Source organism: Haemaphysalis longicornis, unplaced genomic scaffold (genome assembly GCF_048455015.1).
Source record: "Haemaphysalis longicornis isolate Haplotype H1 unplaced genomic scaffold, Haemaphysalis longicornis Haplotype H1 scaffold_1, whole genome shotgun sequence".
NCBI lineage: Eukaryota > Metazoa > Arthropoda > Arachnida > Ixodida > Ixodidae > Haemaphysalis > Haemaphysalis longicornis.
In genome coordinates, this window is record NW_027526203.1 from 256,494,847 (window position 1) to 256,509,034 (window position 14,188).

At 47.3% G+C, this 14,188-nt stretch overlaps 1 protein-coding gene across 2 annotated transcripts in view; it reads left to right on the plus strand.

Annotated features, from left to right (window-relative positions):
* The window catches only part of LOC144144627 (snRNA-activating protein complex subunit 3-like), a 63,950-nt gene that overhangs the window by 18,434 nt on the left and 31,328 nt on the right, over positions 1–14,188 (plus strand). For both annotated transcript variants that reach the window (XM_077676158.1, XM_077676149.1), the window contains exons 3-4: positions 2,588–2,681; positions 5,818–5,970. In XM_077676158.1, coding sequence (XP_077532284.1) covers positions 2,588–2,681; positions 5,818–5,970 — 247 coding nt within the window. The remainder of the gene's footprint in view (positions 1–2,587; positions 2,682–5,817; positions 5,971–14,188) is intronic.

Below are 14,188 nucleotides of genomic sequence, written 5' to 3' on the forward strand. Positions count from 1 at the left end.
CAACGCCCTGACTCTATCAGTCAAGTACGGCATCAGTGTTACCGACCTGACCTCGTCGGGAACCTTGAGCGAGCTGAACAGCATTTCAACTGCGTCGAACCATCCCGGTACCAACCCTTCATCCTTGGGCATGTGGGGCAAGACATTGCTTAACAATTTGGAGACGCCCGCGACACTAGACTGGGTCTCCCTGTCGGAGTCCAGCGCCACGCCCTGAGATCGTAATTTGAGCATCTCCAGCTCCACCTTGGCCCGTTCCAGTTTCGTTTGCTCGATTTCGAGCAACATTTTTGCATCTGACTTTCCTGCCGTCACACCTTCGCTGATCGTCCCCGCATCTGCTCCTAACGGAGTGGCGCTCGCAGGGGGTGTACTCATGTCGGGAATTTTAGATTCGCGCAAGCACTGTGTTTTCGACCTCGTAAGCATACAGGGCAATGGGCAAAGCAAAGTCGTCGTTCACTCACCCATTTGTTGCCGACCGCTACCGTAGCAAAGGACACAGTGAGGAATTCCTACTGTACACTTGTAGCGCACATATTGGTCCTCCAAATGTTCAACCATTCGCAACACAATGCGGTACCTTGTTTAGTAAACACGCACCCCTCCCAACACCAACTCCAACCTTGTTTAGTTCACACGCACCCCTCCCCACACCAACTCCAAGTCAGCCTACACTGGCAATGTCTCCAACGTCCTCCCCCGTTCCCGTCCACCCTCGTCAGCGCTCCGTCTTCGTTTCTTCCCGGTGGACGCCAATACACATCTTCCGCTCTCACTTTTCAAAGCTTCATGCGGCATCGGCGATCCCCTTCTCCAACATTTCCTCCTCTTCTTAGATTTCTTTCGAAATTCGGCTACTCCTCTTCTTCCAGATTCGTCTTTTGCATCAACATTTTCTTCCTCCCCTTGCGGGAAAACTTTCTCAGCCCGCTCAAAACACCGCGAGCTCTGATTCTTCACCACTTGCCTTTTCGTTCACGATTGGGGTCCAGCTCCACCGTCTGCTGCGACGTCGTTCGTGGTCGTCGTCCCGCAGTCGCTGCGTGTCCCAGATGTCCCTCCGTCGAACTCCTGTCGAGGCTGCGCCAGTCACGTTTTTTTGCTCGGGTTCGTGACAACCCGTGAGGGGACACTGGGACTCCTTGCAGGACGGAAGGCTGTCTCGCTGTTTATTCACCACACGCTGGCTTCCTCTACGACACACCGCAAAGGTTGCACACTTCACTTGCAAACGCTTTCGGCCACATGCCCGGTTTTCTGTCTCAAAACGCCGGACCACCTCACTCGTCGGCGTCCGGCTCTGAACTCCCCGCTCCGGCGCTCCCAGCCCGTTGCGTCTTCCCCACCCCCTTAGAACAAAACAAACACAACAAGCCCATGAGCGGTGGCAACCCCGAGCGAGACTGTTTCTAAGAATTTCGGTGGTGCCTCGACCTTCACCCGCGGGCCAAGGCCGGCCGGAAGCCTCTGAGTTATTGCATTCCCCGTCTCCGGGGCCACTCCTACGCCGCCCCCCTGTCGCCATGGCGTCCTGGCAGGCGAAACCTCGACAATTTTTTTCATATGAATGCTTGAAATAAAAAATAAAGGTAGTGCAAAAAACCTGAATAAAAAAAGGAATGGAATGCTTGTGTTTCCTGCTTTTTTTGTCGGTTGTCCCGTTACCCAAGTTAAAATTTCTTCTCGTGTTGCCACCTAGACGAGAGGTAATGACAAAATTCGTTTGGGCTCCAATTGCTGTGGGATGTCGTTATTGCCATGAATTCAACACTCTGGTGGTGGAGGGAAAGAAGAGGGCCATGAAGACAACACACAACTTTGTTTTTTATTGATAAGATTGTGTTTTATAGTACCCTCGGTGCTTGTCCGGCAGTAAACGCTTTATTCACTGAGAATTTTGGCAATCTAAGCTGAAATTTCAATTTTCCCAGTGCGTCGTGTGTTTCGTGACATCAGCAGTGGTGTCGATAGAGGCGGCTACCTAAACATGAGTTAGTATGTTGACTCCATGGGGCGTCCATATGCTCAATCCAACAGGAACTAGAAGGCTGCCCGAAAGGCCATGTCGAAATGTGCTTGGTTACCGTCAGCTTTTTTAGGTTGGGCTGTGATGCTCAGTTTAATTTTGATCGGACCTTTGCATGCTGAATTTCGTTACAGTTGTTTAGAGTAGTCATTTCGGGAAACATTAGGTGTGCATGTGCGGTCACAAAAGTGGCAGCGTCGCGTATGCCCTCCTTCATACTGGGTTCAGTAGGCATCGTGGTTATTGACTGATGAATCCTCGAGCCTAAAGGGCCCCTGGGACCACTGGGCAAGCCTATCCCAAGCTTGTGTGATCAGTGCAACATGCAAGCAGGGCCCATCATTCCACGGTGTCTAGCAACCAGGAAGTGTTTGGGAAAGCTTCTGCGCAGGGAAAGCCACAACAGCTGGCTAACAAAATGACCCGTTTGGTGTCATTGCAGCAAATTAACTGGTAGTGCTTGAAGCCAGAAATAGTCTTTATACATTAGCTGTTTCAATCTCGGGAATTGATGAACGAGGTTATTTCCACCCTGCTGACAAGCAAATTAATATGCAGGATGCAAAAACAAGACTTGGACAAAAGGAAGGATTCTGCTTATCGCCTGAAGACAAATCGCATGTTGCGGAAGACTTGCTTCAATTCAGAAACGGTGAGTGGATTTGTGATGCTCTTGTCTTTGCACGAGTTAGGGTATGGATGTTGTGTCATGGTTGTCAGCCATGCTTCCAGAGCGCAGTAATCTCTTCTGTCACACTGAGTCCTGTCCACATGATCCTTCCCATTTACACCGACCTCTTCTGATTATGATACTTATCTTAAGCACTATCTGGTGTGCCTCCCCTACTGATGCGTTTATTGGAAGTGGTCTTGTTCGGCAAAAATTCTCCCTATACAATTTTGGGAATGCTTGTATTGCATAACCCTATGTTCAGCGCTGGGCTATTCTGAACCTTCCCTCTTCAGAGTAATCCTGCTTTGCAAGTCTTCACGGCATCTGCATTTCATAGACCCCACAGGATTTTTCTGTGCAGTGGACGATATTATACATAAGGATTGTACTCCGCTGGCATGCTGAGATAGTCAAATGTCACTGACACGCATTGTGCCAAATTCAGTGAGCGTGTGTGCTTTGGGAGAATGTAATGCTGTCATTTATGGCTCCACTGCAAACAGCGTCTGATAGGGATTGAATGATTGCAACGAGTGTTTCTTCAGTCTACAATACGACAGTGATGGGGTGCAATTGTGTTGATGAAAACCTGAAAAGACAAACCAAACAAGGAAGAGTACAGTGCAAACCTGCCACCCAAGTCAGCAGGTCCTATTAAAGGCCAACTGCACTCAAATTTCACCTCGACCAAATTTATTTTTAACGTGTAGTAAGGACCACCAAATCAGCTGGGACACGAGTGGTAGCCCTGTGAAACGCCCCGTTAAACAGTCAGAAGCATTTAAAAAAGCTCCGCGGCAGACCACGCTGCACCTGCCGGCGGATCGCGTAAACAGCCATGACGCGCCTGTGACGCTCCAGCTGACGGGGGCTTCTTCCTATGGCCAGCCACACAGTGGGAGAACTGGTCGAGCTCTGCCGTGAACGCTTCACCCATTTGCTGCCCCATCCGTGTGTAGAAATTGCGCGCAGGCTTGCTCCCAAGCTGCTGATGGTCCGGCTGCTCGCGGGACGGCTGCACCGTCACTTCAGTGGCTGTGCGCTTCTCGATTTCAGTTTCAAAATCTCCGATGTTTACTGACCACTTGCGGCATCCTTGCGGGCATTTCAGCTGTTGTATTCGGATCTTGCTTTCTTTTTCAGCAGACTGTACGGAAATAGGGTTTTCAAGAGGTCGAAATTTTGAGTGCAGTTGGCCTTTAACTCTTTCCGTGCCATAGGAAAGGTGCCCTTTTTTGTGGGTTCTAGTAGTTTTTTTTATGCAACAGCTGTTGGGGTTGAATGTACAAGGCACACAAAAGTGGGGCCTAATTGATGTGCTTTTTAATGATATAGCTTTAGATGTGAAGGAAGGAGTCAGAACGAAAAATTAAAATTGCCAACAGCAAATCTTTGGAAACTGCAAACATAAAAAAAATATGCTCATATCTTGAAAGAAAAAAAAATACTTTGGAATATTCATACAAAGTTTTCTTGCATGCATAATATCCTTAGTAAAAATTGAAGTTGTAGAAAAAAATTACTGAGAGTCCTTTCAAACCCCAAGAAATAAGTTTGGTTGGTTGCTTCCAGTAAAGTTGTTTTAAATGCACGAACGGTTGTTCTCAAAAACTTGAGGCACGCGAAATTGAAGCTAAAAATAGATGAACTTCTTTATAATTGAGTTTTTGAAATGAAGTAAGGGGTGTAAATGCGAAATATGATTTGTGACACGAAACTTTTGGAAAACTTTAAAAAAGCTAGACGTCTTTACGTATCAAAATAAAAAAAAAAAGCTTTATCTCGATTGGTTTTCCAGCTACAAAAAATGACTTCCAGTTGCACTTGCCATTGGGCAAAGTACTCTACACCTGTCGCTCTCCTTGGGCAAAGTGCCAACCTTCCTCGATGAAGAGGCAAAAAAGGCTGCTGCAAATGGTGTGTACAGTCTATAGATGAGGTAAATAACTTCCGGGACACTCGTAAAGCACTCGAACTGGCTACTTTTCAGAAAATGGCAAACTGTGAGAAAAATTTCATTACCCTTCTCAGAACTAAATTTCGACAGTGCCAAATGTTCAACAGATGCACTGCTGCTGATAACATTGTGTAAATTTGAAGACGCAGTGTAATCGTGCAATTTGCAACATTTTGTAGGGCGTGTCAAACTTTGTGCTCGCAGCCAGCTTTATCTGCCACCGTACTGTTCTCTCAGAAATTTTTTTGGTGGGTTTTAATGCCACCCAGTTGACAAAATACGAAGTATATACAGAAAATGAAAGAGTACTTCTCTACCAACATGGCAGGTGGTTCCATGGGTTTTAAAATGCCCAGCACACTTTTGAATTCATTTGAATCAACGCTGTATATAAACTAGAAGCAAAGATGGAAACCTACTGATAACCGGCCACCGACATTCGAGGCCGGTACCTTCCGTTATCTCTCCCGGAACTAAATTCTTGTAATGCCACCTCATCTGCCGACTCACTGGTGCTGATATCAACATAGTGGAAGTCCATGATTTGCGGCATTTTGTTGCGTCCATTGTAATTGGCACTCGCGGCCTTCTTGATCAGGAACTACTGTGCAGTTCAGCTCTTTGCGACAGGATTAAAAATTGCTGCTTAGCTGAGAAAATACGAACTGTGCAGAAAGTGGTTGTGTACTTTTTGTGCAACACGACAGGTCCACGAGGCGTTTTAAAACGCACAGCACAGTTTCTAAATCACCGTACTAGTGCGTCATTAGCCAGCTGACAATGTTCTATGTGCCCGGGATGGAATGAGTAAAACGGCGCTACTGAATTCTTGGTGCAGCTCACATAAAAGGGCATTATACAAAGCATTGCGCGGGCTTTAGTCGGTTGACTAATGGGCAGGGAAAAAAGCGGGCTATGCCAACATTTCATTTGCAGGAAAACGCGGTGAATACGTCTTTATTTTTTTCTCTCTCTTTCTTCATTGCTTTCTCAAGGTTTGTGTGGTCATGTGAGAGATGTGAAATAACTCATCTGTGTGAACTAAGCTACCAGCTGCTGTTGCAGTGAGCCAGCTGCTCCTTTTTTGCCGCTCCCTGAACGGAATGTAACTGCGGTGGATGTAACGGTGCTGGTCTGTGCTCCTTCTGTGGCCCCCAGACCCCCGTGCATGCTTCATCTCGTGCTGAAGACGTGCCGCCAGAAGAGCGAGTGCCTCCGGGGGAGGTGGTCCTGATTGTGCAAGTTTACAAGCCCATGGCAATGCCGGAGACGCTGACGAAATACCGCACCCTTGGATACCGGTCCTACAAGGCAAGTGCCCCCACACTGTAGCGGCCTTCTGGGCGGCGGCAGAACAAAACTGATTGCATCTTGTGGGGGTGCGCGCCAGGCTTTTGGAAGGCAGGGACTACTGGTTGGGTGGAAGGTTTACTCAACAGGAGACAAGCCATTCCCGTGCAGCTTCTTCCTCTTACATTTTGCAATTTCTTCTAGTGCGAGAGCGCTAGATGTGTCACTTGTGAAAAACCCGTCCCACGTGTGAAGCGAGCCTGAGCAGAGGATGCCGAGCCAGCATGATGGAGGGCATGTCTTCCTTGCTGGCAAGAACGTCCCTGGCACTGCACTGCACTGCCTCTTCGGCAGTTGCTCTCCTTGCTAATGCATGTGGTTGAACCGGTTTGGTACAGTTCAGTTGGCTTCAGGGTTTTAGCGCGAGACTGCTAGGTGTGCCACTTAAAGGGGCACTGACACAAAATTTTGAAGGCGAGATAACTTCGGAGATAGATTGGTGGGAACACATATACATCATCTGCAAAATATCAGCGGTGAATACAGCCTAGAACATATTTAAAATCAATTTTGAAGTGTGCGAAACGCAACCGAGCGGCCAGCAGATCCACCCGCGCAAGTGTAAATAAACAACATCCAAACACGTCACGAGTTTGTGTTTGCCGCTTCCGCACTGCCGGCTCGCCGCACCAATCGGAGGGCCGGAGGGCGGAGCTTCTGCTCTCGAGAACGAACAACCCGATCGTTGGCGGCGGAGGCGCCGTGATTTCGTCAGCTCATCGGGCAGCTGGCCGCGACCAAAGTTCTACAGCGATTCCAGGCACTCTGTTTGTATTACTGTTTATTACCATTGAACGCGGAAACGCGCCGGAGGCACGAAAAGCCCACTGAGCAAGCCGCACGGTCGCTGTGCAGGCGGCGGCCACGGCCGCGAAGTGGCCCACGCCGGCGCAGGTAGCTCGAGTGATAGCTTGTTACCGCTGCACGAAATTGTCCCCAAGTCCCGACCATGGTGGCTTACATGAGAAAGGAGTTAATGATGCCATGGCGGGTTGCATTAAAAATTGTCATCTGCACCGCTTACGAGAGCGGCACTCGAATATCCGCCGCAGTGCTAAGCCGAACACATCTGTAGGCGGACCTGTAGGCAGACCGGCCGGCTGCTCCCAACGCGCGTCTTGCCACCCACCGTCTCGAGCGTCGCGCGCCGTTCGTTAGCCGCGGTAGCATTTGCACTCGCAGCGCCTGCGTCACATCCACGGTCGCTTTTTAATTAGGCGCCTCACGAGATCAGTACGGGGGGGCATTTGCAGAAACTGCCGTCGATGCGGATTCGACAGTGCGTGCTACGGCGGCTGTGCTCTGTAACTGTGATATCCCTCCGACGGTCACGTGATCAGCTTTGTTCACACAAAATCCACAAAATTCATCGTTTCGCGGCACTCGCTGAAACCGAAACTGCGACTGGCCGCATTGAAAATGCCTCTAATTAAACAACCGTCGCACGCTGAAGCAAATGAGGTTTCTACAGGTTATAAGTAGGTCACTAGCTACTTATCGCAACAAAAAAAACAAGATGCAAAATTTTTGTGTCAGTGCCCCTTTAAGAAGCACTTGCGCTAAAATACGAGAATACCTGCATGGCAGCACAGTCGCAGCCCCGGGTAGCACCTGTGCAGATGTGCAAACTGTGCTTAACCCAAAATAATCAAGCGGTGCCTTTCTTGCTTCAAGGCTCTCACTCGCGTTCCCCATGTTAAATGACACATTTTTTTCTTTCAATTTGAAAACAAACCTGCATGTTGCAAAGCAGTATCATTAATACTGGTGTTCTAAATTATGTTTGTCTGGGACCATGAAAATGAAAAATTAAACAAACTTAAGACCAATCAAATTTTTTATTGGAATGAGAAATTTGCCTTATGTTAACAAAAATAGTGCCGTGGCAAGCTATGTTTGTTAGAAACATAAATAAATGGGGGTGGGGCCATTTCCTGGGATGCACTACAGCAGCTTGCATGTACTGGCTGACAATGACAAAAGCAACTGTAGTACAGAAATTTGTGGTATTCTTTCGTCATTTAGAGACAATAAACAGTTCCAAGCAAAACATGACAGGTTACACAACGCCCAAGAGGTCCCAGCTTCACTTCGTTTTTTCGACTCCTTTTAGTCCTGTCTACACATTTGATGTTTTTGGTAATGTACTTCACATGCTTCTTGATTGTGGTCCAAAATCAATACCTTTTGCAGTGCAGGGTTCGTACAAGTCCTCGAAAACCTTGAAAACCCTTGAAATTGACAAGTGAGTTTTCAATGGCCTTGAAAGCCTTGAATTTTTTCGTTCTCCTTGAAAACCCTTGATTTCTTTGGGCAACAAGAGACCCGATTACATGACCAGGTTTTAGATGCGACTGCATCTCATTCACTCGCCTTGTCGCTCCATACGGCGTTGTTGTTGTCTGTCCACACCCCTCCCCCATTCTCCTCGCCGCGCGAACTGCGCTCTCCGTCGCTCATCCCCTCTCCTCTCCGATAGCGAACACTCTCTCGCGAGGGGCATTGGATTCGATTCGATTGGATTTGGATTGGATTGTGTTGCGTCATAGCCACGCCACGTTGCGTCATAGCCGCGGCAGGGGGTTCACGGCACGTTTCACACGATGGGAGAATCAACCTAACGGAAACAACAACGGAACCCCCTATGCGTCGCATCTACACAGGGGTTCCCGCGAGGGGAGGTGGGAGAAATTTTCGTAGCTTATGCCCCCCCCCCCCCCCCTCCCCCCCCCTCTCCAAGAAAGAAAACATGCTTTTTACCATTTAAAGCCAGCTTGGGGGTGCAGTAGTGCTGCTTTATACAGCTTTTGCAACTTAGAGTGAGCTTGGGAGCACAGGCGTGCTGCTTTACACATCGGTTTGTGAGGAACGAAATGTCTGCATCAGCCGAGGCAGAAATTAGCATAGGTCCCCTTCCAATTTTTCATTCTGCTTTCTGCAGTGCCTCATCCTGTTATTCATTTTACATGTTATTAATTTCACGAAAACGAGTGGTGCTGGCACTCCAGGGTTAAATAAAAATGAGCACAAATAAGCAAACACAGTGCATCTAGCTCCTAAGCTTTTCTGGAATACTTTATTTTGACGGGTGTGATGGGGGCAGAGCCAGTAGAGTCGTCAATCCCTCCTTCGCCCCCTTAATGATCACAGAAATTTGGGGGATGAGAATGGCAGGGGGTGTTAAGCTATGTTCCTCGCTATTCGAGACTGTGTATTCAGAGCGTTTGCAGGGGTCGAAAAAATTCAAGATGGCATGGCTTTTGTAAAGCTCCTTCGGTATTTTACTGTGGGTGGGGGTAAACTTGTTCACTTAAAGGGTGGAGCTGTTCCAAAGAGATTTTTCGGGAGGTCGTTTTTTTGAAATATAAAGAAGCAGACGTTTAGCATGTGAAAACAGTAGTGAAACGTTAGTACACGTGCTCCCCAGCACCCTTGAAAATGCCTTGGCAGGGCCTTGAAAGTCCTTGAATGACCCTGAATCCTGTACGAACCGTGGCAGTGCTTTACAAGCTCAAAAAAAAAAGTTTTCACATCGCAGCTCTGCCACTACAAAGGGCAGTCGTGGTTGCTACGAGATGAATCCGGTCAACCTAGGGTGAGGTGCATGCTCTGCTTAAAAATGATTACTGACATAATTTTCTGAGCTAAAGTAACAAAACATCTTCCTGTGTTTGTGGTGATATCTTTCTGGAAGGTTGAACTGTAACTGATTGGTGTAACGTAGTTATTTCAATCTCAGCACGCATGAAAGAGTCAAGAACAGAGCCCGTTTCGGCATCAGCGTAACGTAATGAGAGCGTAGCGTCCAGACTATTGACATCAGGCTGCGCTCAGGACGCTGTGAGCCATTCAGGGTATGCTGCATGGGCAGAGCCTGACCACTTGTGTTAGTAGCAATGGCCACCAAGTGTATAGGGTAGCTGGGTCTCCCTGCCTGGAGAGGTTTAGGCTTACCGTCGCGATGGATATTTGGTGGCCCCTCTCACTTGTGTTGCAGGTGAAATCTCATAATGCACTTTTTACCCACATTTTCAGCTATTTTTTCCGCATGCGTAACTTCTTTTTCCCCGAGGGGTTCCATTCTGTCGAGCAGTGGTGAGCTGGAGCTGTCTGCGTTTCATCCCAGTTGTCGCTACCACGAGGTTATTGCTGATGGCCCCATTGTGCGGGGTATATTCCGATTTGCTTTTGGAGCCCTGCTTGCAGAAATGAGGTGTGACGCGGTGGAATTGTAAGCGGCAAGCTTTCTACCGAAAGCTGTTACGTAAAACCAATGATGATGACGGTTAATGGCCTCCCCTTTGAATCGGGGTGACGACATGTGTCGTCTTGCCTATGTTAGTCATTTAATTAAATTTAGTTAACCTACAACCCATATTCCTCTTTAGTTCTGCCCTGCTGTCTCTAGCTGTGACGACCCTTTATAGACTTCTTCCCTTTTTTTCCACCAATACTATAGCTGCTGTTTGCTAATATCTACTGCTGAGCAGTTAATTTCAGCGCCACCTAGCAGTTTTGCAAAGAAACAATACCAAAACTGTTGCAAACTCTGTAATAATAGCCAATTTTACTTCGAAGCAACAATAGACCTCCAGAAACCTCCACATACTGAAACAAAGCTGCCCGGCAAACAGCTGGTTGCATGCAAGAATGATTTGAAGTGCTGTCCTTCTCTGAAATGGTATGTGACCACTAGGTGCTGTCTTTCAACCTGCCGCTAGAGCTCTTAAGTCAGGTGTGGATGGAGGAAAATCATGAGTGGCAATTCTTTTCTTCATGAGCAGTAGTGTGCAACTAGGTGTCGTGGCAAATCAGCTCTAAGTTGGGTAGTGGTGCCAAATATGAAATTATCAATGCAGAACTGAAATCAAAACTGTTGTAAACCGTTTGCAAATGGTTGTAATGGTATTTGGGATTAAGATGGGGCTTTGAGCAACACATGCCACGGTTGTAAAACTGTTTGGAATCACGGGCCAACTTAACTAGCATGCACCTTTCAACATCTTCAACCAGTTTGATGGGATATTACTCTCGCAGCGCGTATCCGACGAATGAAAATTGTCTTCTGATTCACCGTTGGTGCCCTGATAACTAAAACCAAACACTGATGCTCAATAATGACAAGTGGTGCTTTTTTATTAATTCATTGATTTTTTTTTTTGGTAGCTCAAGCATGCGATGCACCCTCCAAATTTCCCCACTTGGGTGATACCAGTTTGGGTCAAAAATCGCGCTTTTGTTGTGTAAACGAAAACGAAAGTGATTTTCAAAGAGCATTCTTTGAGCTAATTACCAAATACCAAATGGTTTACTCAATCTTAAAGGCCTCGAATTCAAGGAAAATGGTATATAAATTGTCATTCGAATTGAACAATCGTAAATGCTTGCGGTAACGAAATAGTGAGCAGCTTATTGTAACAGTGTGATACTATACAAGTATCTTTTTTCTTGCTATCTTAAAATGTTTAGTTGAGGGAGGGTCAGCTTTCCAAAGATTAGGATAGTTCTAAGCTGCACAACATAGTAGCAATGACCAAGGAAGTCGCATTTACGGTTGCAAATGCATTGCATGCATATACCACGAGTACCGTCATTTGTTTAATTTGTTTTGCTGTTCTTTTTCACCATTAGTAGACATGCTACATTCCAAAGGGGCGCAGTTTGCATCATTTTCTTTATTCACAGTACCTTACCGCTCAAAAAAATGGTCCTCAGTATACCTATGTCCCCACCCCCTTTCCAAAACGTTTTTTCAGGCAGCACACGTAAGCGAGAGCTAGTGTTCTTTTCCACAAAACTCCTCCCTTCCTATCTCGCTTCCGCCGTTAGATTAGTAATCGTATCAGTCTGTCTCGGGCTAGAAAGCAGTGGAGACGGCTTTGGGAGGTCGAGCTGTTCTGCTAGAAGGTCCTACAGCTGGTGTACAGCGCACAGCAACAGTGGCTTTGAATGCCCCACATTTTTTTTATCCTGTCGGTGCCATGCCCGAGGTCCTCCTGAAGACCCGCATGTTTGCGTCTATGCAGCCAAAGGGGACGGTTTCCCACTTGAGTCTGTCCTTGGACCTCTGGCCGAAGAACACTGAAACACCGCAGAGGCGCGAGCACGGGCGCTGAATGGCAGCTTGGCTCACCTGCAGTTGCATGCTGTTCATCGGGCGTTGGACTGGCACTGTCCTAGCTGCACCTTCCGCCTTTCTTGTTCTCTGCATACACTAGAAAGAAAAGGAAAGACTGTGGAAAAAAGAGTTCCTCGGGTTGGGTGTCCCTCCTTCTCTTCCATCCCCTTCACTGTTTTCCCACCAGTTGAAGTCCTTCTTGAGCTGCCCCTACTGGTATCATTCTTACTCACCGGACAAAAAGGCGACTGCATTTCGTAGCAGCAGGGCCTACAGGTCCACAAGGGGAGTAATGGCAGGAAACTGGCGTGGTTTGTCGGCAGGGTTTTGAGTCCTGGCGGGCTGTTGTGTTCCCGGAGAACTGTCACTCTCACGTGCAGTTGTAATCCAAATACGTCAATCTCTGTGACGCCTTTAGTTGAAGAAATCTGGGAAAGATGGGTGGTTTTCAGTGTGCAGATAATGCAGATAATGTTGTGAAAACACATTGTACAAATTCTAAGCCAGCCAGTCTTGGGGGATTACTTCCTAGAGCAAGCTGAAACTAGTGCACTAGCCTGCTGCAATGATGTTCAATGGGCCTGTCTTTTAGACACCCCATTACCTCAGAAGTTGGTAAAAGGGGGCTGATGGCACAGCACACGAATAAGGTGGCTGGCGTAGCTTCCTTATGTTCTGATTCTTGTGCCTTGTGTCGTGGGCATGTTAAAGGGGTCGTGAAGAGAAAATGCATTTGTCCCTGCTTAATTTTGTCTGCTTGAACGACCTTTTAAGAACATAAATCCCAAATATTTTCACGATTTATTGCTTCTGGAATTTAAGAGGTGCCTTCGAAATTCTCGTTTTGAGGCGCATCGCAAGCGACCATGCGCGCATCGTTGGTCGGCAGCGCAACTAGAGTGACGTCACGTCAAGTACATTAGAGAGTTCAACGCTTTCAACATTCTTTGTGTATATTGTTCTGCAAAGCTCCAAACACGATATTTTAAAAATAATGACTCCTTTATTCGTTGCCAAAAAACAGTTTTCTATCCACGTGAGCGGTGTCGTGACCGCTTCAGTTGTCTGGCAACCATTTCAGCAGAGCAGGCATTGGGGTTCGGACAGACGGAGCCGTCAGGGGACGCGGCAGCCACTAGTGATGGACGTGATCGAGAAGCGGTGATAACCATCATCGACCGGACTAAGTGTAGACTGGAGGTGTGGAGGAGCCGGACAATGGCGTGGGTGGGAAACAATAGGGGTGGGGGGCCAGGTGCAGAAGTGTAATAACCTGCTATGACACTCACGGGTGTTCTCGGGGAGTGTCAACCCGTTTCAAAAAGGTATAGCTACAGATCCAATCCAATCCATTCCAAAACTCAGACCTACTGGCTGTTTGTACAGTTTGTAGTGTTGAATTTCACGTTCTTTCGCCTAATTCTCTTCGAAATCTTACCTTTTTTGTCTGAAATGGCACAAAACCGCTCAGGCAAAAAAAAAAAAAAAAAAAAAAAAAAGTGCCTCGTATGCGATTTGAACTTGCGGCCTCCGGGCCAGCCCAACATTGCGGGCAGCCTAGTCGGATACTTTATCCACTACACTACCGACGTGAGAAGCGCGCGCGGCGAAGAACTGCTGTATAAAAGCCTCTTCGCATTTGTAACCCCAGAAGTCTGTCGTGTTTTCATAAGTTCTAATCAACCCAGAGCTTTAACCGCCAACTTACTGTTGAATGCTTCTGCAGTAAGCCAAAGGGAAGCGTATGCAATCAACGAAACAGCGTTAGCAGCATTGTTTATTGCAGGGAACAGGAAAGCAATCATCGAACTGCGTGATGGCGGGACTCGGCGCTGCATCGCTGCTTCTCGCTAGTTATTGTTGCGCTTGATGAGTAAATGATGGATGGGTTTCAAGTTCCGACTACTCGAAGTTCCTTCGATAAACGTGTTTATCTAATAAATTCTCACTTTAAGCGTTCGGTCATTTATCTCGTCAGGTCAGGCGTTTTACGTTTGCGCAACTCACGTATACGGGCTACGTGAGACAGATGTCAGCAGACTTGTGCAAGAATATCGGCTA